This window comes from Ischnura elegans, chromosome 6 (assembly GCF_921293095.1).
Source record: "Ischnura elegans chromosome 6, ioIscEleg1.1, whole genome shotgun sequence".
NCBI lineage: Eukaryota > Metazoa > Arthropoda > Insecta > Odonata > Coenagrionidae > Ischnura > Ischnura elegans.
The window spans coordinates 1,189,414-1,214,127 of NC_060251.1; the positions used below are offsets into that span (position 1 = coordinate 1,189,414).

General features: G+C 39.5%; 3 protein-coding genes across 3 annotated transcripts; 1 reads left to right on the forward strand and 2 right to left on the reverse strand.

Annotated features, from left to right (window-relative positions):
- Nucleotides 1-3,824: 3,824 nt before the first annotated feature.
- Nucleotides 3,825-5,114, reverse strand: LOC124160386. The gene has a single exon (XM_046536222.1). The coding sequence runs from the start codon at nt 5,112-5,114 to the stop codon at nt 3,825-3,827; it is 1,290 nt and encodes a 429-aa protein (XP_046392178.1).
- Nucleotides 5,115-5,365: 251 nt separating this feature from the next.
- LOC124160387 lies at nt 5,366-5,887 on the reverse strand. Its single transcript, XM_046536223.1, has one exon. The coding sequence runs from the start codon at nt 5,885-5,887 to the stop codon at nt 5,366-5,368; it is 522 nt and encodes a 173-aa protein (XP_046392179.1).
- Nucleotides 5,888-10,661: 4,774 nt separating this feature from the next.
- On the forward strand, nt 10,662-12,296 carry LOC124160190. The gene is made up of 4 exons (XM_046535963.1): nt 10,662-10,838; nt 10,959-11,165; nt 11,302-11,476; nt 11,638-12,296. Exons 3-4 carry the CDS (start codon nt 11,371-11,373, stop codon nt 12,117-12,119), a joined length of 588 nt encoding a protein of 195 aa, XP_046391919.1. The 5' UTR covers nt 10,662-10,838; nt 10,959-11,165; nt 11,302-11,370; the 3' UTR covers nt 12,120-12,296.
- Nucleotides 12,297-24,714: the final 12,418 nt, after the last annotated feature.

Consider the following 24,714-nt stretch of genomic DNA (forward strand, 5'->3'; position numbering starts at 1 on the left):
CTTTTTAAATCATAAAATCACTCTAAATTATTTTCTCGGGGTAACTGACATGACATGAACTGCTTTGCACAATGAATGTCGGATCGGGAGGGCATCCGTAGAGTTTATTTGATTGACGAATTTGGCTCGCCAGTGTCTTTTCCACCCACGATCATTATTGACGACGACATTCGACGTTAATTAAATCAATCAAAGTTTGCAACTGAAGAAGCTTAAACCGTGTATCAGTGAACCCTGACGTCATCGCAGATGAACGCACGTCCAAAACTGAATTCACCGGGTAAATGGTTATTCTTCTGATGTGGGCAGAAACTGAAGCAACATTTTGTTTCGTTATTAATGAAGGTATGGCTACGAGAAGAGGTCCAACTTTGAATATGGTCCAACTTTTTGCCAGAAATTATTGTTACCATCTAATTAAATAATAATTCTCTTGCATTTCAATATCAGATTGGAGTAAATAAGCCGTTTGCTTCGACTGACTGTTACGCATAGATAATTCAGGTGATGCTCGTAATATTTATATCTTGAAGTTTTTTTGATCATTTGTTATCAAAGGTGTAATGCTCATGCTTTTTTTCAAATGATGACACTTTTTGCCTCTTGTTTCAGTTAAATACGTAGTTTCAAAGCGTATTAAAATATTTTATTTTGAAATATTTATCCTTGAAATAAACTTGCGCTGTATGTTTAAAACACTCTTCAAATATACCTATTCCAAATTTTATCCATTGATAAATAATGCCTCGTTTCTTTAATTAATTTCTTGATAAAATCGTTACCAGATACTTTTTTCATCACCATTACCGGAGTGAATGGAATAATATAATAATTGCGTGACACCATATTTCTAGATTGACGCACACTTTAATCTTACTTATGGTTAATGGATAATGACCACGCAACTTCTATATCACGTTGATTGGGGTGGGTTCATCATCAATACTGGTCAACAACCGTGAGAACGTCTTCACGCAGCTCTCTACTCAATTCGTATGGCTGCTAATCTTTTTGCACCCCTTTATTTCTTCTCTTTCACATCCTTCTTAACTTGTTTCAAAACTTCAATTCCCATTACATATTATGTATTTATTTACTTATGACTCGTGGCCCACCGTCGTTTAATTTCAAATGGCATTAATCTCGGATCAAATATCTCTCCGGTTACTGACTTTTGTTATGCGTAGTATCCTTCTTGGTTTTCTCCAGAAATTGTTTTGCCTATGAGAAATCAACAAACACAAATTCGAGTCAACTACGAAGCCGAGGACTTGAGGATCTTTGGAGGGAACGCTGGGGCATTTTTATCATCTTTGTCCTTTTCCACCCCTCTCTCTCGACTAATCTCAACGCGATGCCATTTTTGCCCATTTCATTTACCATTGCCATCCACATTGAGCGTGGCCTCGATGCCTTATGTTCATACGTCGTGTGTCAGTCATTAGCGCTGTGCTTGGGAATTCCTTCTTGGTAGTCATTTTGCTGCAGATGGACGCCGATGGCTGCTCAGGTGAATGTTTTCTCATTAGAGAGACACCTGGCGGAAGGAGTTCTTCACCAGTAATCCTTAATTACCTTCATTGGCCTTATCAAAAGTTGGGTATATCATTTCCTGAGGTAATGCAGTTAGAGTACGGATGTCCTATAGAACGAAGAATTCATCCGAAAAATTGGAAATTACGTTTAATTTTCGTCATGCTAACTAACGAGCCATCTATATTTCTTCCTGCTCTTTGGAGATCCCAACGGAAGCAATTACACTGTTCTGCAAAAAATAGTTCAAAAAATGCCCGCTACAATTTAGGATGTTTCTGGCTAATTTTGGGTCGCTGAATCCGAAAATGACCTCCGTTTTTTTTCTATCACCCTCCATTTTTACGCAACCCCTAAATTGGGGGAAACAACCCCTTATCTAAACTTATCGCTTTTCAAGGGACTTTTACTAATGTTATCTCCTTCTGATTGAAAAAAGGCTAATAGGGTCAAGAGAGAGACAAATTTCACTGGGGTTGAACATATTTAGGGGGTGAAAATTGAAAAGAAAATACTTAAAAAACATTAAAATAACCATTTTTCTTCGTTTTTTATGACATATGATATGGTAGCTAATGAAAAGTTTTTAAGGGATGAATATGCTGTTCATCCCCCCCTATTTTTGTAACATATAAGATTTGTATAACATAAAATATAACTGGTGGTATCACTCCTTCCCCTCTAGGCAGTGGTATAAAGATCTGCCAAAACAATGTGAACACAAATCAGATTTGTCAAAATATTATTGTAACAGCGTCTGTTCGCGCAATCCGGCCCGAAGGTGGCACAGAAGAAATGCGCGCGGGGATGTGTGCCCCGGGTTATGATGAAATGAAAGGCGAGGACACCTTCAATCGACTTTAGTTTATTCGCGCGCAACTCGCGGGGAAGCGCACGCCGAAACTCCGCGTCCACACGCTCCCGGTTTTCAGTGAACACTGACAAACACCCACGCCGTCGGCGAGGGCATCGATGCTAGGGTATGAGGGTTACTGACCCTCGCTTAACGGCACTCCCTCACTCCAAAAGGGTGTGAGTCGAGTCCCCTTGGCGGAGACCAAGCGAAAGGGGGCCGAAAGGGACTTCGCCGGGCGTTGGAAAATCCCGAGGGCGACGACACTCGCCGCAGGGGAGGGGGGGAAATACGCAACATTCCGCCCGCCTTGAAAAGCTGTGATTTTCAATAAAGAGCGTGGAGCGTGTGGGGGAGTGCAAAACAAACAAACACATACATCATATACACATACATGGAAGAAACACATAAATAGACAACTGCCAAACATAGTGAGAGCCTTTTGAAATGAAGTCTCTGTGTCCGTGATGAAGGCTCACTTCCATTGCATGTGGCATATTCCACATAAATACAAGTAATGAAAAAAAGAAACTGAAATATCACCCGATATTTACACAAACGACACTTGATGAAATCACTGACACTCTCACTAATAAATTATCACTCACGATAATTCACTAGTTCACTTGATAAAAAATGTCACCTATTTACAATGATAACTGAAAATAAGTCCATTAAATTATGAAAGTTTATGATTAAACAAGATTCTCTAAGTCTGCAAATAAAACTTATACAAATGGAAATTTACAAAAATGAAATTCAACGTTCAAATTTTAGCTTTCCTCTTTAGGCAAGGGACAGATTTTGTTGACCCCCCGCCGTATTAGCCCGGCAGTCGTTCTCACAGTTGCCACTCTCGAAACCCCATCCTCTCCGGGGTGGAGGTGCACGATGCGACCGAGTCTCCACCGGAGAGGGGGTAGATTGTCCTCCTTGATAAGGACCGAGTCACCTTGCTGCATGCTGGGTGCCTCTCTGGTCCACTTGGGTCTAACCTGGAGGCTAGACAGGTACTCCTTGTGCCAACGAGACCAGAAATGCTGTTGCATCCTGGTCACGTGCTGCCATCTGGATAGACGATTGACGGGGATATCAATCATGTTTGGGTCAGGGATGGCAGTGAGTGCGTCGCCAATTAAGAAATGGCCAGGAGTAAATGGATTGAGGTCATTAGGATCTGATGACATTTGGGTAATTGGTCGGGAGTTAAGGCATGCCTCTATCATAGTTAAATAAGTATATGTCTCCTCATACGTGAAGGATGCGTTCCCAACAATTCTCCTGAGATGATATTTGAGTGAACGGACAGCCGCTTCCCAAAGGCCTCCAAAGTGGGGTGAACGAGGAGGAATGAAATGCCAATTGATGCCTTGTGTGGATGAGTAGTGATGAAGTCTTTCCTAGTGTGACTTCGATGAGAATACTTTCTTGAGATCCTTCAATTCCCGATTCGCCCCCCAAAATTTGTGCCATTGTCTGAATAAATGTCGCTGCACTTTCCTCGTCGAGATGTGAAGCGCTTTAAAGCTCCCAAAAATGCCTCTGTCGTCAAATCCCCCACTAATTCAAGATGCACTGCCTTGGTGGAGGAGCAAAAAAATACAGATATATAAGCCTTGATTGGCTGAGATCCTCGACGACGGCTAGTTTTGACATAAATGGGGCCGCAATAATCAACCCCGCACCTTAAAAAGGGGCGAGTTGGTTCAAGTCTCTGTCTAGGTAAATTGCCCATTGACTGTGGTACAGCCTTAGGGTTACTGCGAAAGCATCTTGTGCATTGATGTACGATCTGACGGCAGAGATTTCTTCCATTTAAAAGCCAGAAACGTTGCCGTATTGACGAAAGAAGCAGTTGCGGTCCAGCGTGAAGTTGCCTGGTGTGTTCTTGCATCACGATCAATTTTGTAAGATGATGTTTCGGGGGCAAGACAATTGGATGCTTCTGACTATAGGAAATGTCAGAGGAACTTATTCTTCCTCCCACCCGGATCACGTTGTTTTCATCCAGAAATGCATGCAGCATTTTCAAGCTTGATTTGCTGCTAACTTGATTTTTCCGCTGAAGGTCATGAAGCTCATTAAAAAACACTTCGCTTTGAGCTGCTTTCATCAACTGCGTAAGAGCCACCTCGATTTCTCGAGCCGTGAGCTCTCCCATTTTCCTCTCAGTGCGTGATTTTGAGGCGTTGTGTCTGAATTGCAGGCAATAAGCCGTTACCCTCTGCAATTTAGATAATGACGAATAGCGCTGGATTAATTGGTTCACCTCCACTGCAATTAAAGCGGTGGCCATTGGTCGTTTCTCGGGGAGCTCTAGCATCTCAATGAATGATTCTGGCGGCCATTCATTTTCATGTCCATTCATCCAAGGAGGTCCTTGCCACCATGATGCCATCTCGTGCAATTGTTGCGGGGTAAGCCCCCTGGAAATGTGATCCGATGGATTGTCCACTCCTCTGATATGCCTCCATTTGCATTTACTTGTGAGCTCGTGGATCTCGGCAACCCTGTTGGCGACGAAAGTCTTCCAATTGGATGATGGTGCCTTCAGCCATGAGAGGACCACTGTAGAGTCTGACCACAGAGTAGGGCTTCCCGAAAATGAGAGTGATGATGAGACCTTTTGAATGAGGTTGGCGAGGAGTACTGCTGCGCAGAGTTCTAGCCTGGGAAGAGTGATTTTCTTAAGCGGCGCCACTCGCGACTTGGAGCATAGAAGACGCATCATGAATTTTCCATCTGATTCGATGGACCTGACGTATACACATGCACCATAAGCGGATTCTGAGGCATCACAAAAGCCGTGAATCTCATAAACACTGCAATTCTTCGCAATAACGCGCCGGGGAAGTCGCAAATCATTTAGGCATCTGAATGGTTCACGGAAATCAAGCCATTTTGAATGGAGCTCCGCAGGTAGTGATTCATCCCATTCCAATCTGAGTTCCCACAGTCGCTGAAAGAATATTTTTGCCTTTAGAATGGTCCTATAAGACCCAGAGGATCAAATATCCTAGCAAGATCGGAAAGAACTGATCGTTTAGATACTCGGGCTTTACAATCGAAGTTCTTCGTGTCGAAATGGAAGACATCCGCGTTTGGATTCCAAAGAATTCCCAGGCTCCTGATGGTGTTGACACCTTCCGGACGAATCTGATAAGATGCCTCCCTGTGGTTCAATGGAATTTTCTTCATCAATGCGGGATGATTAGAGCACCATTTTCGAAGCCTAAAACCTCCTCTTTCTAACAATGCGATAATTCCTTCTTGAACTTTCTCAGCCTCCTCGATCGAGTTGCTGCCTGTGAGGAGATCATCCACGTAGAAATCTTTCATCGCCACTGATGTAGCGCGAGGATCACGATGCGATTTTTTCCTTGGTGGATGGTCCTCTTCCTCTACGACTAACTCCATGTGCCCAAGATCTCCATATTCCTTCATGAATGAAGAATATGCTAATTTCCTCTCCTCATCCCTTTGAAGTCGCTTCTCAATCATGATAAATCTGCGATTGGCGATTTGCTCAGAATCTCCAAGGTGACTGATGTCTCCTTTGATGGGTAGTCTAACGATGAAGCGCCCATCTGCCCCTCTTGTGGTGTTTTTCTTGAAATGTTCTTCACATTTCACCTCTTCTCCTGAGAGTTTTGAAGCAGGTTTGCACTCCTCTAATTTCCAGAAGTTTTTTACCTGGTCTTCCAAGTTTGTCTCCACGCTAAAATGGCATGATGATGACGATGACGCTGTTGACGCCTCCCACTGGCATGGAAGACTGTATTGCTGGTGGAGACTGGATTGCTGTAGTGGACTGTATTTGTGTTGAAGACGGAATGAATGGTGCTGAATTTGCTGGTAGATTTATTTGCGGGAGCTTCACGGGAGCAACAACGTGGCCATTTTCTTTTGATTTGCTTGTGGTGGGTGATTGTATTATTTGTTCGGCCTTTGTGACGGCATCAAAATACGCGTCTTCGAATTCCTCCCACTCTCCGTCGCCTCCCGCATCCAATAATTCGATCTCCGATTGCACATCTTCGAAGGCCTGCCATAAATCCTTAAATTTCTCCAGGCGGAGACGCAATTGATGGATTCCATCAGGAATCTTAACACTTTCCACAAAGTTCTTAAATCTAGTGACTCTAGCCTTGATATGCCCGCGTTTTATAATTAATTCTTTAATTTTCTCTGCCATCGCTGTGAGAAACGTGCCTTAATGGGTCAATTAGCAGTGGGGAATGAAAGGAAAGGATATGCACTCACTGCCTACCTTGTGCTTCGATGGCTGCGTAGTAATGCTGCGCTGCTGGTGCGCCGATGCCGCTGCGGTGACTGATGTGTCCTCCGCTGGTTGGATGACACCTCTCTGGAGATGCTGATTGATGAATAGTGCTGATGGTCCTCTGCTCTGAAGACCCCGATTTGAGTGTTTGCCGGGAGATGCCTCGCGATGAAATAATCTTGCGCCGATGCACAAAGATTCCAATTATGATTGCCGATCACTGGTGTGATCCGGCCCGAAGGACCAAAAATGTTCGCGCAATCCGGCCCGAAGGACCAAAAATGTTCGCGCAATCCGGCCCGTAGGTGGCACAGAAGAAATGCGCGCGGGGATGTGTGCCCCGGGTTACGATGAAATGAAAGGCGAGGACACCTTCAATCGAATTTGTTTTATTCGCGCGCAACTCGCGGGGAAGCGCACGCCGAAACTCCGCGTCCACACGCTCCCGGTTTTCAGTGAACACTGACAAACACCCACGCCGTCGGCGAGGGCATCGATGCTAGGGTATGAGGGTTACTGACCCTCGCTTAACGGCACTCCCTCACTCCAAAAGGGTGTGAGTCGAGTCCCCTTGGCGGAGACCAAGAGAAAGGGGGCCGAAAGGGACTTCGCCGGGCGTTGGAAAATCCCGAGGGCGACGACACTCGCCGCAGGGGAGGGGGGGAAATACCCAACAGCGTCTGGGGGCTAATGATTTGACTTCGTTGTCCTCCTTACTTTTAAAGTAAGAGCTGAGACCTTTCCATAAACTACATTGGAGAACGTTGGGAAATACATTGTAAATACATTAGAAAAAATTGGGAAATACTCTGTAAAAGTTATTCACCACATGTTTTGACACGCTTGGACACGTTTTAACGTGTCTTCATGTGTCTTGGCAGTCGCACTTACTGATGTTCATTTATGACATAAACCGGTGATCTATTCAGTACGTCGCACTCTTTCCTGCGTGTCGGGTTATAATCTTACAAGTTCTTTCTTTATTATTCTAGCATGTGTTCGATTTAGCGTGCTATTTAGCGAGCGATAAAGTGTTTTCTCGCGATCATTCAGCGATCCTTCAAAAATCATCCCAATTCACTTTGTAACACCTGTGGAAATTTAGTGTTTAAAGACTAAAGGAAAGCGATGACTGCGATTTTGCGAAAATCTTTTGAACTTTATTTCGGGTGTGAAATTGGTGACCAAGACAAACCGTGGGGCCCTAAATTCTGTTGCAGTGGTTGTCATAGAAGTCTTTGTGAATGGCTAAACTGGGGAAATCGTTCCCTAAATTTCGGAGTGCCAATGGTTTGAGTTGAATTCACTTGCCATTTAACGAATTGCTATTTTTGCGAAACCGACCCTATGCACAGTGGGCGGAAATCGGAAAAAGCCGGACAAAATTACAAAATGGCTTTGTTTGAGTTATAAACTTGAAACTTCGCAGGTATACTCAGAAATGATTGAAATTTATGGATATGTACTTCATTTGACATAGATCCTACCCGTTACTGAGATACAGAGGCTCAAACGTGAGCAAATTTCCATAAAAACGCCCGTCTTCAATTTTCTCTGAAAATCTTCCAAAGTAAGTGGATGGTGAAGTTATGGGTGGATTCTTGCGGAATAAAAAACCACATAATCTGTTGGCATGGTGTTTTTTCTTTAATTTTCCGTAATCTTAAAGAATACCGTCCATAAATTCTTACCGTGCAGTAACAAAATGGCGGATACTGTTTTTCGACAAAGTTTTACATTTAGGTAGAGTTTCAAATGGGTTTTCGGCAAGGTCGCGCGGAGTAACTTATACGAGACCATTCTTTAAAGATTTCTGGAGGTATATATGCAGTTATTTTTGAAATAAGTTTGCGTCGCCGGAAATTACATTGATTTTTCGACCGCGCGGCAGGGTTCGTCTTCGCGCGTCGGGAGTTGGATTAGCCGCGACGCGGTAAGGTTATTGAAGCTGTATGGGTTTTAACGCTCAGCATTCACCGTTTTTATGTTTTTCTTCAAGACACCGATTCTCAAATGGTCTATGGTGAAGGCAGTGGAGAATTTTCATCCGAGGTAAGTGCCCGTTTCATTGAAGTTCATTTCGTTTTCTTTGGATACGATCGAAGACCATACTTCTATTAAAAGCGTTCAAACCTCGAAAAAGTGAGTTGTTTTCCTGGGACTCATACAAAAAGACCTCCCACAAAGACACCAGCTGAGACCCTTGTACCTTCCTTACTCTCCGATCCCTGACCCCCAGGATCCTACTGCGAAAACGGTCGTTTTATGACAGCGCGGAGCGGTCTTAACGGTCTTAACGGGGTGTTTCCACGGTAAGTTCTAGCTTTTTTAAAATGTGCATCATACTTTCAGTTCTACTTTGACTGTGGTGAAGGAAAGTTGAGTTCTCTGGAGTGTGCAGACTTTGTGAAAGTGGTTTGAATTAGTTTGTGGAGAGTGCAATTTTTTTTCCGTCAACTGGTGCTGCGGTAGCGGTCAGCGGTAATTTAATTTGGCTATAAATCTGGCCATTTTTTCAGGTATGTGTTTTTTTATCAACATTTTATTCGTCTCCTCTCTTTCTTATCAATATTTCTCATTGTTCTATGAAATTGTTATAATTTGTTTTTATTAAATTATTTTCAATATTTATTGGAATGCCCATGTCTGTTACACATTTAGCACTCGTTTTTCCCCTAGTACTCATTAGGACATTGGCTAACCATAGCTTCTATAAATATAATGTTTATTTTTAAATTTTAAATAGGCTCCTTCCGCTTTTCAATGAAAAATGCCTCCTCACAGTATTACACGACTTGATATCCATAAAATAATATTTAAATTGGGGAACAAATCATTCACTCAGAAAAAAAAATATTTGCTGCGTTATTTATCGCAAAGGCTGAATTTAAGACAAGACCCTGATGCTCTGAAATTACTCAATGACTTCCTGACAAAACGCATCTTATCGCCATACCTTAAGAAATGGGCAGAGAGTTCACGAAACAATGGGCGATTTTTGTGTAGATACAAAAATTGGCTAGCTGAAACCATAACATTTCCAGAATTTGTTGTGCATCACGTTCCCGATACTTCAACGACAGCCGGTTGGTATTCTTATTTTGTAAAAATCTATTCCTTTCAAATTGATTGATTAAATAAAATTCCACCTTTAGCTTTATGTTACAAATTTCATATTTTATTTGCCAGGCACTCCCGGGCGACAAAAAAAAGAATTTCGCACCTCATGTGTTAGATCACGTAGGCGAAAAATTCAAACTTTAAAAACTAATACTAATACTGCTGAGCTTGCTCTCGCGGCATCTGTGAGTTTGAGAGAGAAGGGAGATACTGCAGCAGCTCAGCTAATTTCAGAAATAACAACCACGACCCCTACTCGGGCTAAGAGAGTTCTTACAAAGTGGAGGACGAGTAAAAAGGTACACACTGAGATGACAGTGGAAGAGGCACTGTCATTGATGATTGCCTCTGAGTTGACCAAGAGTCAATATCAGTCTCTCCGTAGGACAGCTCTGAGACATGGACACGAACTGTATCCCAGCTATGACAGAATAGCGCTGGAAAAAAAGGCGGCTTACCCCGAAGGAATTAAAATAACGGAGACTATGTGCGAAGTAAGCCTTCAAGCTTTACTGAATCACACTGTCTCGCGAATAATAGCCTGCTTGCCCACCACTTCCACCGCTCAAGAATTTAAAGGTGTGATTAAATGCACATTAGTCTCTAAGTATGGCTTTGATGGGAGTTCGGGCCACTCTCAGTATAAACAAATGTGGCAAGAAGTTGATGCATCAGATGAATTTCTATTCATGAGTTCTCTTGTACCTCTTCGTTTGATTAACGACGCTACAGGTAACGTCTCAAGTTTTTTTCCTCTTTCTCTTGGCTAATTACATTTTTATCTTAACTTTTGATACAGAATTTAACTTGCATCGGAGGCACTTCTCACATCTAGGCTCTTCAATTTCAGGTGACACTATCTGGGAGAATCCACGGCCGTCGTCGACACGATTTTGTCGTCCTATCCGCTTTCAGTGGACAAAAGAGACAAAAGAAATCACAAAATCAGAAAGGCATCATATTGAAAGGCAGGTGGATGACCTTAAAGATTTCGACAGTGGAATTTACACCATCAAGTTCTGTTTACTACTGACAATGATCAACGGAAAAGTAATGCTTAGATTTTTTAACTTATTTTCCTAATTTGTTTCTTAATCTTAATGCTGATATAAATTATTATCCTATAGGAAAGTATAGTCATTTCGAAATTAAGAAAAACGAATATTATAGGTTTGCAACACACTGACCGACAGCGGAAGCGTGAGGTGCTACATCTGCGGAGCAAGAGCGTCGGAGATGAATAACCTTGAGGATGTAAAATATCGTACACCTGATGTCGATAAATATTCTTTTGGTTTGTCTACGCTGCACTGCCACATACGATTTTTTGAATGCATATTGCATATATCGTACCGACTGGAGTTCAAGCAGTGGCAGGTGATAAATTAAGTTCTAATTTATTTTAAGTTAAGACAGGAATGATGGGAAATTTTTCAGTTAAAATTAGTAACACATATTAAAATAACTACTTTGAAAAAGATGTTCAGGAATTTATTCAAAAATGTACTTACAGGCACGTGGAAGTTTGAAATTACTTCTCTAAAAAAAAAAGGCTTTGGTACAGAAATTGCTAAGAGAGAACATGGGTTTAATTGTTGACATTCCTCGGCCCGGATCTGGTAATACCAATGATGGTAATACGGCTCGTCGTTTTTTCAATTCTCCAAAATTGGCAGCAAGTCTCACAGGTAATGTACTATATCGCACTGTCTTGGCAGTGGAAGCAGTGGTCCAATTCCTTTCTCTTGAATGCGTCATACTGCATTTATTTATAAAAATCGATATGACACTAATCATTGGATAAATAACGCTTGTGTTGTAATCTAATTGTTTTGATTTATATTTATAGGAGTTAACGAAGATCTTATAAATAGATTTTCAATTATCTTGAAAACATTATCCAGCGGCCTGCCGCTCAATGATGTAGCATTTTCTCAGTATTGCCTGAGGACTGCCGAGCTGTATGTGGAGTTGTATCCGTGGTATTACATGCCTACCACGGTGCACAAGGTCCTAATGGATGGAAGTGATATTTCAAAAAAGCTTATACTTCCGTTAGGTGAGCTTTCGGAAGAGGCACTGGAGGCCAGAAATAAAGACGCCAGAAGATTCCGTGAGCGATTTACAAGAAAGCACTCCAGGGTGGCTACCAACGAGGACCTTTTCAAGAGGCTTTTCCTGACATCTGACCCACTACTTTCCTCCTTTACACATGCATCGGTGAATAAAAAAAGGAGAATGCCAAAAGAAGTGAAAGAATTATTAATAGTAGATGAAATAGACAATGAATTATTCGATTCAACGAGTGATGAACATTCATCGGAGGACTAAAAGAGGGACTAAATTGCTTTGTAATTTATATTTACGAAATTAATGTTTTAGCATGGAATTAGTGCCATCAAATATCAACAATCATAAATATTAAGTGTTCTTCTTTGTTAATATTTATATATAATTTATCCATGAGGGCATTTCAATGAAAGTACTTCATTTACAGGTTTACATTCTGATAACATCACTAGAGATCTCTTTTTGTATATTTTACCCTTTGATAATACATTCTATTTTATTATTCTATTCTGCGATGAAGTGTCTTATTTTTATGGTTAATATAGTTTCACAGTCCACTATGTAATTTAATTATCCTAAAGCCAATACTTTGTTTCACTTACAGGCTTTACTTCCTTGTTTATTCTTCAAACTATTACTTGAATTTAGCATGAAATTCTTGCTTCTACTCCACCAGCCGAAATGTAAGCAAGTGTAGGGCAGGTCATTTTGGTGGACAAAATATAGCCCGTTAAGACCGTCAAAGGCTTCGCTCCGCGCTGTCATAAAACGACCGTTTTCGCAGTAGGATCCTGGGGGTCAGGGATCGGAGAGTAAGGAAGGTACAAGGGTCTCAGCTGGTGTCTTTGTGGGAGGTCTTTTTGTATGAGTCCCAGGAAAACAACTCACTTTTTCGAGGTTTGAACGCTTTTAATAGAAGTATGGTCTTCGATCGTATCCAAAGAAAACGAAATGAACTTCAATGAAACGGGCACTTACCTCGGATGAAAATTCTCCACTGCCTTCACCATAGACCATTTGAGAATCGGTGTCTTGAAGAAAAACATAAAAACGGTGAATGCTGAGCGTTAAAACCCATACAGCTTCAATAACCTTACCGCGTCGCGGCTAATCCAACTCCCGACGCGCGAAGACGAACCCTGCCGCGCGGTCGAAAAATCAATGTAATTTCCGGCGACGCAAACTTATTTCAAAAATAACTGCATATATACCTCCAGAAATCTTTAAAGAATGGTCTCGTATAAGTTACTCCGCGCGACCTTGCCGAAAACCCATTTGAAACTCTACCTAAATGTAAAACTTTGTCGAAAAACAGTATCCGCCATTTTGTTACTGCACGGTAAGAATTTATGGACGGTATTCTTTAAGATTACGGAAAATTAAAGAAAAAACACCATGCCAACAGATTATGTGGTTTTTTATTCCGCAAGAATCCACCCATAACTTCACCATCCACTTACTTTGGAAGATTTTCAGAGAAAATTGAAGACGGGCGTTTTTATGGAAATTTGCTCACGTTTGAGCCTCTGTATCTCAGTAACGGGTAGGATCTATGTCAAATGAAGTACATATCCATAAATTTCAATCATTTCTGAGTATACCTGCGAAGTTTCAAGTTTATAACTCAAACAAAGCCATTTTGTAATTTTGTCCGGCTTTTTCCGATTTCCGCCCACTGTGCTATGGGTCAAAAAACAAAACAATCCTGAAATGATTTATCTGAATTTACTGCCAGCAATTCGCACGGTGAAGCATACTGATGCTATTCCTATCCCTAAAGCTCAAGCTACTAGCACCCTCGATGATTCTGATGTCATAGTGATCGAAGCTACACCGGAAGTGGAAGCAGGTCCTAGCCATCGAGATACAGCCCTGATGTAGAAGAACCCCAGACTAGTTAAAAAGGGCATCTCATTCCATAACACTAGGACCTAAGTGATCTAATACAAGATTTAGACTTAGCAAAGGGTAAAGCACAACTTCTTGGCTCGCATTTGCAGCAGCGGAATCTTTTGGCCCATTGTGTGAATGTTTCTTACTACAGAGGCAGACAGTCAACCCTCACTCAATTTTTTTCAACGGATGATGAAAATTATGATCTGATTTTCTGCACTGATATTGAAGGACTGATGAGGAAATTAGCGATTTAGAATGATCCAGACCAATGAAGGCTATTCATTGACTCGTCGAAGGCAAGTTTAATGGTTGTTTTACTGAACAACGGCCACGATTTACCTTCGGTTCCTGTTGGATATGTCACTGTTTTAAAGGAAACTCATGTTCCAGATTTTTGTGGCAGCTCTTTATACCACCTCATAAACCCCCTCCTATACCACTCGTATACCCCCATTCCCCTCTTATATTTTATGCTATAATTATCCCTTGCAAAATAGGGGGTGAACAGTGTATTCATCCCTTAAAAACTTTCCATTTAGCTACCATATCATATGTTATAAAAAAAACGAAGAAAATTGGCTATTTTAATGTTTATTAACGTTTTTTTTTTTCAATTTTCACCCCCTAAATCTTTTCAACCCCAGTGAAGTTTGTCTCTCTCTTGACCCTAAAAGCCTTAAAAGGTCAGTTTTTTTCAATCAGACGGAGATAACATTAGTAAAAGTCCCTTGAAAAGAGATAAGTTTAGATAAGGGGTTGTTTCCCCCAATTTAGGGGTTGCTTAAAAATGGAGGGTGATAAAAAAAACGGAGGTCATTTTCGGATTCAGCGACCCAAAATTAGCCAGAAATATCCTAAATTGTAGCGGGGGATTTTTTGAACTATTTTTTTTGCAGAACAGTGTTATTAACGACATTGTTGATGAGTGGCGCACCACTAAAAGTCTTCTCTCTGTTGCTTCCACCTTGGCTATCATAATATATATCTTCGGAAAATACGCATCTCTTTTTTTTTTGTTTATTGCTAATTATATGTACATGGTCAGAGGTAAGTTTAAATCGTAATTAAATTTTCAGGCATGGCCATTGCTAAAGATTCATGCGCACCACTCCCACTTTATCCTTACTGTTTTTCTTTCTTTAATTCAAATTGGTATTGGCTCTTGGTTTCCCATGGTATTGATTAGCGGATGTCTTAATGTATTCTGGGTTTCTCTGCACCAATATTTATTCTGAAATGACAGTTTCGCTCGCATTCCCACTATCGCCTTCGGATCGAGTCCCGGTTGGGCATTTGCTGAAAATGCAATGACTTGTTATCAAGTCTTCCGCGAGGTCTAGGCATGGAGGAATATCCGCAATATCTTGAAATGTGGACGAACTGGAAATCTAAATGGCCTCAAATTTAAACGAATTTTGCAAAAATTGCCCGTATCGAATTTTTTCAAACCCAGCTAATGGTACGCCTTTTGTATCAGTGCAGTGAAACCAAAAATTTACAAAAACGGTTGAAGTGGAACCATCGATGATATCCTGCATATGTCGTTCGTTAGTAGCTTCTTATGAGTCTCCGTCGTCGAGGTTAGAGTCGGCGCTGGCCATCGGCCCTGGCGCTGGCGGACGCCCATCCACTGGACGGGCGTCCGTCCCTCAGTGTTTCGGCGGAGGGCGAACTCAGTCACGACCACCTAGAGAGAAGGCCTGAGCACTCCATCGTGACGTCATGAGTCGTAGGCGGACGGAGGGATTAATGAATACTTTCATTGATAGCCCCAATTTGCGGGGAATGCGTAAGAAAAGCAAACGATACGTAAACAGATATTTCTCCGGGTACGATTTCCTTTATATAACTGCATATGTAGGTACATTTAAATTATGTTAAAATTATTTCCCTTCCTCGGGGAAGGATAAATTTTCGAATGGAAAAATGCCTTCGCCGAAAAATCTTCTTTGAACAGAAACGACTTGCTTCCAAATGCATTCGAAACCTCGAAAATATTATCTAAAGCCTAATATTCAGAGAAAATTGTTCACGCATTACTGGTAGTTAGAAATAAAAAGTCATAGAATTTCTACATCCTTCACGGAGCTTCTACTTTTTCAGCATCGCTGATTCAAACGATGATATAATACAATAGTAATGTTCTTATACATGCGCAAGATTAGGATAAATCTATATTTTACTTCTGTCAAATGCCATAGAGATTGCTTATGTACAAACAAGAATTTCATAGCAAATTATGCACACACCATGGCGGAAGGTAACCTCTGGTGAGAAATGGTGAAATAGGATTTGCTGCTTTCAAGTGGCTGGGGAAATTCTTTTTGAATGGACGAATTCCATATCCTGCCTTTGAACAAATAAATATAGCACATTATGCCTTCATTTGGGAAAAATCATCATTTTTACTGCCTTCTTGTTGATGGAATTGCTGTCTCTTGTAACAAAAACCATTTCAAGACCAATGTTGGCTTTCTTCAGAATAGCATTTAGATCACAGGCTGACAGAGTACTCACTGGCAATATAAGGACAACATCTATAAACGAAGAAAGTTAGCTCTGTACCACAAACACATGAGCACTGAAAACTAAACTGCTGGAGTGATATACAGATCCTACTATATACCCGCCTTTGTTGTCTAGAAAGTCTTTCAAATGAATTCCATCCATCATAAGGGTATTATAACAGTAATGGCTCTCTAAGTGAGATACTCGGTGTTTCATGTAAAATAGAAACCCATACTCATCTTGCTCATTAATTGGACCAACTTTAAACGAATATCAGAGTCGTTTGTTAGCAAGGAGATGATAGAGAAAAAAATTTCCAGAATTTAGAGAAAAAATGTAAGCTTGAGATGTTAAGAAAAACATCACAGCAAATACGAAGATGTACCTCAATCTTTCCTTCTTTTCTAGCGCAAGCGAAATTTGGGATTTGATAAAGTGATGCACTGATTCATTTTCAGAGTATTTAAATTTGCATTCTTCCAGTAGAGCTTTAATATCACTATAAATATTTCTATTATTTTTGGAGTTTTAACATTCATTTTTCAATTCTATCCAACATATCATACACTTCATACATAAAAGAGGCTTGAAAAAGTGGAGTGAATTTGCCTATTGCTTCTAATTCCCTTTTTCAGTGGTATGCTTTGATATTATTATGTCTATTATTAATGAGTAAGTGATAAGAGGTGGTTTACACTCTTCCAAATGCATAAATATTACAGCCCACGGCTTCACAACCACATCCCAAAATGCAGAATGTTTATCCATCTTCACCAGAGAAATTACGTTTCCGAAAGAGTCTAGCTTTTTCTCAGCCTTATATGCTTCCTGAGTTTTCAAACTCTCAGCTAAAGCAGCTTCTACAGTAGCACTTTCAAGACGCTCTTCCCTCATTGAAGGCGCATCCCTGGTCTGCTTCGTAGTCTTAAGGTACCCAGGGCAATCAGAGAAGACCCTTGGCATGGCATAATCCTTCGGTTTTGGCCTGTTTAGTGGTACGGCCCGCAGTTTTCCTGACTTCTCATCGAAGTAGGAGCTTTCATGAAGCACATCTTGAACCAGAAAATGCCGGATACTCACCTTAAAATAGAGATAAATTTATTGGTACAAGGAAAATAAACTGTATTGCAAATGAAGATTACCTTCGTATTATAAGGGTGTAGTAAACAAGACTTAAGTAATTCGCTTTGCACACAACGGTAATTAGATTAACAATATTTGATCCAAAATTCCTACTTAGTCATGGGCCATATTTATCTCGCTTGTAGGTAGCCCATTTATTCATCCCGAGCGTTTCACATGCCTCCATAATTTACTAACTACTGAAGAATCATTCATTTAATACCCTCGAAGACTTTAAGATTTCGCTCTGTACACAGTCGTTCCCAGATTAACACGATTAGTTGGTACATATTACCTATGTAAGAACTACTTAATGCAAAAAAAACTTCTTTTCTAAAACAGTAATACTACCCTATGCATGCGTAAATAGACAATGTAAAATTCCATCTTAGGCATGGGTCATATTTATTACACAAGTAGATAGCCCATTTATTCATCCCGAGTGTCTCACATGTTTCCACAATTTACTAATTACAAAAATTATTCATAATACCCTCAAAAAGTTAAGTCTCTTCGTAAAAACAACACCTTAGAACACGAGGATATGCGCCGTATTCTATTTTAGCATTAATATGCGAGAATTTCAAAGACATTTAAGTACTATGAAATAATTAAAACCGTTAATTATTCAAGCGATAACGTAAATAATATTAAAACCAACCTGCGAATACACTCGAGAGTAGAATTGTTTCAAGAAACTAACAACAATTCGTATACCGGTCAATGGTTATATCAAATATCTTTTTAATTCACCATTAGTGGCGATCAACATTTACATTATACTAACATTTCCCTGAATAATCACCCCGTCCAAATAGAAAGGAAAAGATAAAAACTCACCATAGAATATTTCGTCGGCTGGAAGTCTTTTCTTGGAATGGCAAGTATCCATTTCCTCTTCGTCCTTAGGAAATTTGAAAACGCACACTTTCATTTCCTCCCTGTATTTTCCTTTGCACATAGGCACACAACACTAGTACACCATTTCTTGAACACTTATATTCAATACTGTTGCCCACAAAAACACCGCTAAAGCTTTAGAACTCCAAAAAACATAGCATTCAACAACCTAATCACCATTTTCACTGCAATGGCTTATAAATATAAACAACTGATTAGATTGGGAGACTTATAGCTTCATTCCTGGTGGGAGGGATAAAGTGATCTGCGAGGCTTTATTACACACTTTTACATCTAATTCATTGTTTCAAATAGCATCCGCACCAAACAGAGGAGAAAATATTCTTGATTTATTAGCGACAAATATACCACATCAGGTAATAAACGTTGGCACTGTCGAAGGAATAAGTGACCATAGGGTAGTAACTGCAAAGTTTTCTCTAAAATACCGCTGTAAACTTTAAAAAAGAGCGTAAAGTTTTCATTTTTAAAAGAGCTGATTTTGATGGGTTTAAGAGTCATCTGAAAAATGCTTTCCCCGAGTTTCAAGAATCAGTATTAAAGTTAAATGTAGAGAATACTTGGAAAGCTTTTCTTTCGCTCGTAACTTCGGGAATAAATAGCTACATCCCTAGTAAAATAGTAAAAGAAGGCAGCGAACCGAGATGGTACGACGCGGAAGTGAGAAAATCATTGGGGCGACAGAGAGCGTGTCATGCTAAAATGAAAAAAGTCAGCACGGATTTATCCGCTAATGAACGCGAGCTAATAATTAAAAAATATAGGATGACTAAAGCCGCCACGAAGGAAGCGTTCAGGAATGCGTTCACGAATTTTAAAAGAAAAACACTAGTAGAGCAGTTACAGGATAACCCAAAAGCATTTTGGTCATATGTTAGGGAAGTTCAAGGTAAACGATCTACCGTATGTTCGCTGCGAAACAACAATGGAGATGTATTGACAAGCAGTTACGATAAAGCCAATTTATTAAATTCCTACTTTAAGAGCGTGTTCACGGAGCCTTCCGAAAACTCACCCGAGACCGATGACAATCCCTATATACATAAGATGCCACCTATTGACATTAGTACGCTCGGAATAGAAAAGATATTGAAATCGCTTAGTCCAAATAAATCACCTGGTCCAGACGAAATCCCTTCTCGCGTGTATAAAGAACTAGCCTCAGAAATTGCCCATTACTTGCAGTTAATATTCATTAAATCCATCAAGCAACACGAAGTACCTAATGACTGGAAAATCGCTAATGTAACGCCAATATTTAAAAGTGGAGACAAGGAACAGCCATCTAATTACAGGCCGATATCTTTAACGTCCATCTCTTGCAAAGTCCTTGAAGACATCGTAGTCAGCTCGGTAATGAAACACCTAGACGCGCAAAATTTATTAATGGGAACTCAACATGGATTCAGGAAAAGCAGATCTTGCGAAACTCAGTTAGCGCTTTTCGCCCACGATATTTTAGTCTCCGGGGAAGACAACATTCCAGTAGACGCGATTTTCCTTGATTTCAAAAAGGCATTTGATAAAGTACCCCACGGAAAGTTAATAATAAAACTGAAATCTTATGGTCTAGACGAAGATGTCATTTCCTGGATTAGAGAATTTTTGAGCGACCGCGTCCAAAGAGTAGTATTAGACGGTGCAGTCTCTAATGAGGTTAGAGTCACTTCTGGCGTTCCTCAGGGTAGTGTCATTGGCCCACTCCTATTCCTTCTTTATATAAACGACATTGGCGAAGTAGTACACAGTAAGTTACGATTATTTGCAGACGACGCTGTAGTTTACAGAGAAATCCGTTCCAGCAAAGATATAGATGAACTAACGAATGACATTGCTGCTATCCAAGCTTGGTGCGATGCTTGGCAGTTAGAATTAAATTTCGAAAAATGCGTCGTAATGAATTTCTGGAAGAAGAATAACTCCCTACAGCGTAACTATATCATTCAGGGTACGCAGTTAAAGGCAGTTGAATCCGTGAAATATCTAGGGGTTAGACTCACTAATGATCTATCGAGAAATAACCGGTCAAGCTAATCGTAAAATGACTTTGTTAAAAAAATATTGGGAAAGTGCGACGACAAAGTGAGAGAAATTAGCTATGTTTCCCTCGTTAGGCCACATCTGGAATACGCTGCCAGTGTTTGGGACCCTCATGAAAAAGGCTTAATAACAGAGTTAGAACGCGTGCAAAGAAGAGCTGCCAGGTATGTGAAAGGTCGTTACGATAGTCTTGTTAGTGTAACTGACCTCTTAGATAAACTCGGATGGGAATCTCTGTCGGACCGTAGATTGAAAAATAGACTAAACCTTTTAGATAAATTCAATAACAGTGTCTTTTCTGACGAAGTTAACCATATCTTGCGGACGCCAACGTACTACGGAAGATCAGATCATATAAAAAAAAAAGAGAGATAGATTGCAGAACAGACAGATTCCGAATGTCATTTTTTCCACGATCAATAAGAGATTATAACGGCAGCAATAGAACTCGTAAATAGATTGCATAACTTGTAGTGTAGCCTACTAACCTATGTAAAACGTAATGCATGTTTCTGAAATTCTATTCTATATTCTATTTCTAACAGCATATAGTAGTTTAGAGTGTTATTATGCGGGACGTTTTTTGGACGGTGTGGTGTGCATGTGGGAGTCCAAATGCATGCTGCATGCTGGTGATTGATCACCCCCTGCCATACACCCTAGAGGTGGCTCGCAGGGTATTATGTAGATAGATGTAGATGAACTGCAAGCATTGGCGTGGTTGATAGCCTACGGCTCGTGACGTCAGCAAATTGAAAGGCATCAGCGCTCAGGTCTTCTCTCTCGGTGGTTGTGACTCAGTCCCGGGGGTGGGTGTAATTTCAAAAGTATCCTACGCTTTGTACCTGACACATAGTGCAAAGAATCACTTACCAAGTTCAATATTTGGGCGTGGAAACCGTTATTTTAATCGTGTTGCGAATGATACGTTTAAAACATTCATAAATTTATTAAATATTTACATGGAGTTTCAGTTCGGCATAATTCATACTGTAAAAAGTATCTTATGTTTAGTACCTGACAGACAGTGCCAAAATTCACTTAGCAAATTCAACATTTGGGCGTGGAAACCGTAATTCCGATCGGATTTTGATGTGACACATTTAAAGACGTTCGGAAATTTAATACAAATATTTATCTGGAGTTTCATTTTGGCAGAATTAATAGTTTCAAAAATATCCTTTCATTTGTTCCTTGCACAGACAGCACCATTCCAAATCAAATTTTTGGGCTTGGAACCGTAATTATAATCGGATTTTGATGGGAGAGGTTTTGATCCGATCAGAAATTTATTAAAAATATTTATCTGGAGCTACAGTTACGCAAAATTAATAGTTTGTAAAATATCCTATGATTTGTACCTCACTCACAGTGCCAAGAATCAATTTTTCATTTCAACATTTGGGCGTGGAAACCGTATTTCTATCGTTTAGCACGTTTTAAAACGTTCATAATTTTATTAAATTTGGAGTTTCAGTTCGACAGATTTAATAGTGTAAAAAATATCTTATGTTGTGTACCTGACGCACAGTGCCAAAAATCACGTTTCAAATTTTACACTTGTGAGTGAAGCCATAATTCTAATCGGATTTTGATGGGACATGTTTTAAAACGTTTGAAATTTTATTGCAAATATTTAGGTGGAGTTTCAGCTCGGCAGAATTAAAAGTTTAAAAAATAACTATTATTAGTTCCTGATGTACAGTGCCAAGAATCACTTTTCCAGATCAAACTTTTTGGCTTGGAACCGTAATTTTAATCGGATTTTGATTGAATACGTTGAAAACGTTCAGAAAGTTAATACAAATATTAAATGGATGTTCAAATCGGCAGATTTAATAGTTTCAAATGTATCCTACGCTTAGTATATGACACAGTGCTAAGAATCACTTTCAAATTCAACATTTTGGCGTGAAAACCGTAATTCTAATCATATTTTAATGGGACACGTTTTAAAACTATCAGAAGTTTATTATAAATATGTATGTTTAGTTTCAGCTCGGTAGAATTAATAGTTTCAAAAGTATCCTATGATTTGTACTTTACACACAGTGCCAAGCAACGGAGGCGCTGCAATCCTTGTAGATATAATTATCGTTTGTAAAGTGTAAAGTGGCGTAAAGTATCTGTGGAGTTTTTTTTTCTTGTTTTACTTTATCAGAAGCCTGCGTTTAACTATCCTTTTTTTGTATTTGACCTGAAAATTCTATCATGCTACATGTAATTTTCGTCCTCGCGCATAACTTCAGCCGTTCTATCTTCTATTCAATAATTGAACTAAGCAGCATTCTGATGAAGAACGTTTTAAAATGGAAGGAAGAAGTTAAAAGAAATTGTGTATCGACATTTAAAGATTTCAAAGAAAAGAGAAAGTGAGGGACTACATAAAAATTGTGTTATGGCATCAATTTCAGGACATCAGGACAAGTTACGTTGGCAAGATGAATGAACTAATTTGAATCCATTACGAAACCCTTGAGAGCTCTTGATGCAAGTATTGCTTTCTTGAAATCGCTGGTCGATTTAAAATTGTGGGAAAAAAGTGCTTTTAATTTTAGAGTCAAGATATAGGTAGGTAAAATAATTGAATTGGAAAACATAAAGAGTGGAAGCATTTGAAATGTGGTTCTACCGAAGAATGATGAAGATAAAATGGATTGACCGTGTGAGTAACCATGAAGTGCTAAGGAGAGTAGGAGAAAAGAGAAGCCTCCTAAATACATTAAGCAGAAGAAGGGACAACTTAGTTGGCCACATTTTGAGGCACGATGGTCTGATGAAGACAATCGTGGAAGGACAAGTGGAAGGGAAAAAGGGCAAGGGACGGCCCCGAATGAGTTATATCGGACAGGTTATAAAGGATGTAAAAGAGAATAAACATGTAGCTATGAAGAGATTAGCGGATAGGCGAGAGAAATGGAGAGCTGCGTCAAACCAATCTTAGGATTGTTGACTAATGATGATGATGATGAAAGAGTTGTGAAAGAAAGTCATAGTTAGTATCTGTATTTTAGTACAGTGCGTTAAGACATCAATTTTTAGAATATGAGGACAAGATAGGTGGGGAAGATGAACTGTAAAATTAGAATATTTAATCGTAGCACTCGGGCAATTTTTTTTCAATTAATTGTAACATAACAAACGAACTCCATGATGAGTTTTCACGAAATATCCATTACAAAACTCTTAATGGCACTGTTGCATTAATTCTTTATTTCTCTTGTCGATGTAAAATAATAGAGATTGCAAAAAAATCTTTGATTTTTTGCAATCAGATAAATGGTAAAGGAAAGTGAATGGAAATCCATACATTTTTTAAGTTAATGGGAACAAATTTTCTTTCACCTGATTCAAAATATGAAGTGAATGGAACTATCATAACAATAATAATGATGTTACTGGATTAAAATTGCTTGTATAATTTAAAGGCCATTCTGTCTTGCCAAATCTGGCATTTTTTGTAAGTAGATTTGAAAACTTTTCTTATAGCTTTAAATTATAATAATTAATATCGCTGAAAGTTAAAAGTCTGGTATATAAGACTGAAGATTTTAGACAACCACTTGCTGTTGGCTGTTAAAGTTTAAAAACCTCATAAAGTTCACTCTTGGTGGTTGCACTTAATATTTAAATCGATCGCAAAATTCCTCTCTAACAAAACTAAAAAGTCTAAAATAATATAAAGGCATAAAAAATGACTGTTTCATGAAGACCCATGCTTTGTCAAAAAGAAGAAAGCAACGCCTTACGACATCGTAACTTATTGAAAATTTCAAAAGTGATTAATGAGAAAGTTAAAAGAAGTTTAAGAAGAATATTTCAGAGATGGAAAACGAAAAGCGAGGTGCGCATGTAAGATCATGAAATTAATACTTTCTGGTCGTTGTACATCATACTTGTCTCATAGCAAAAGCGAAAATAATCTTTGCGATTACCTGTACTATTTTGTGATTTGATCGGAGCATACTTTCGTCAAAAGGTTTAAAAGTAAGTTTTTTCGCGAATATCAGCAGCACCGGTTGTCGCCAACTGAATGTTTTTTATTAATTTTTAGGGATACAATTTAGGCACGCATATGTTTTTTGTTTTTTATCTCGTTGAGTAACTTTTACTCAAATATTAGTGGATATTATTTGAATTTTTCATCCGACTAGCAATGATGAAGAGATTGAGGTATGCCATTTAAAATGCTAATGGTGCCTAATGCCTATATAAGGGGTCTTTGTGCTCCAGCTCTAGTCTTCTTTTGCATCTGTCCTCATTTCAATGCTTCTTTCAGTTTAGTGTAAGTACAATTGCGTTTTCACCCTGTAGTTTTTCCTGTTCATGCATTTTCTGTAATTGCTTACGTAATCTATTGGCATACAGT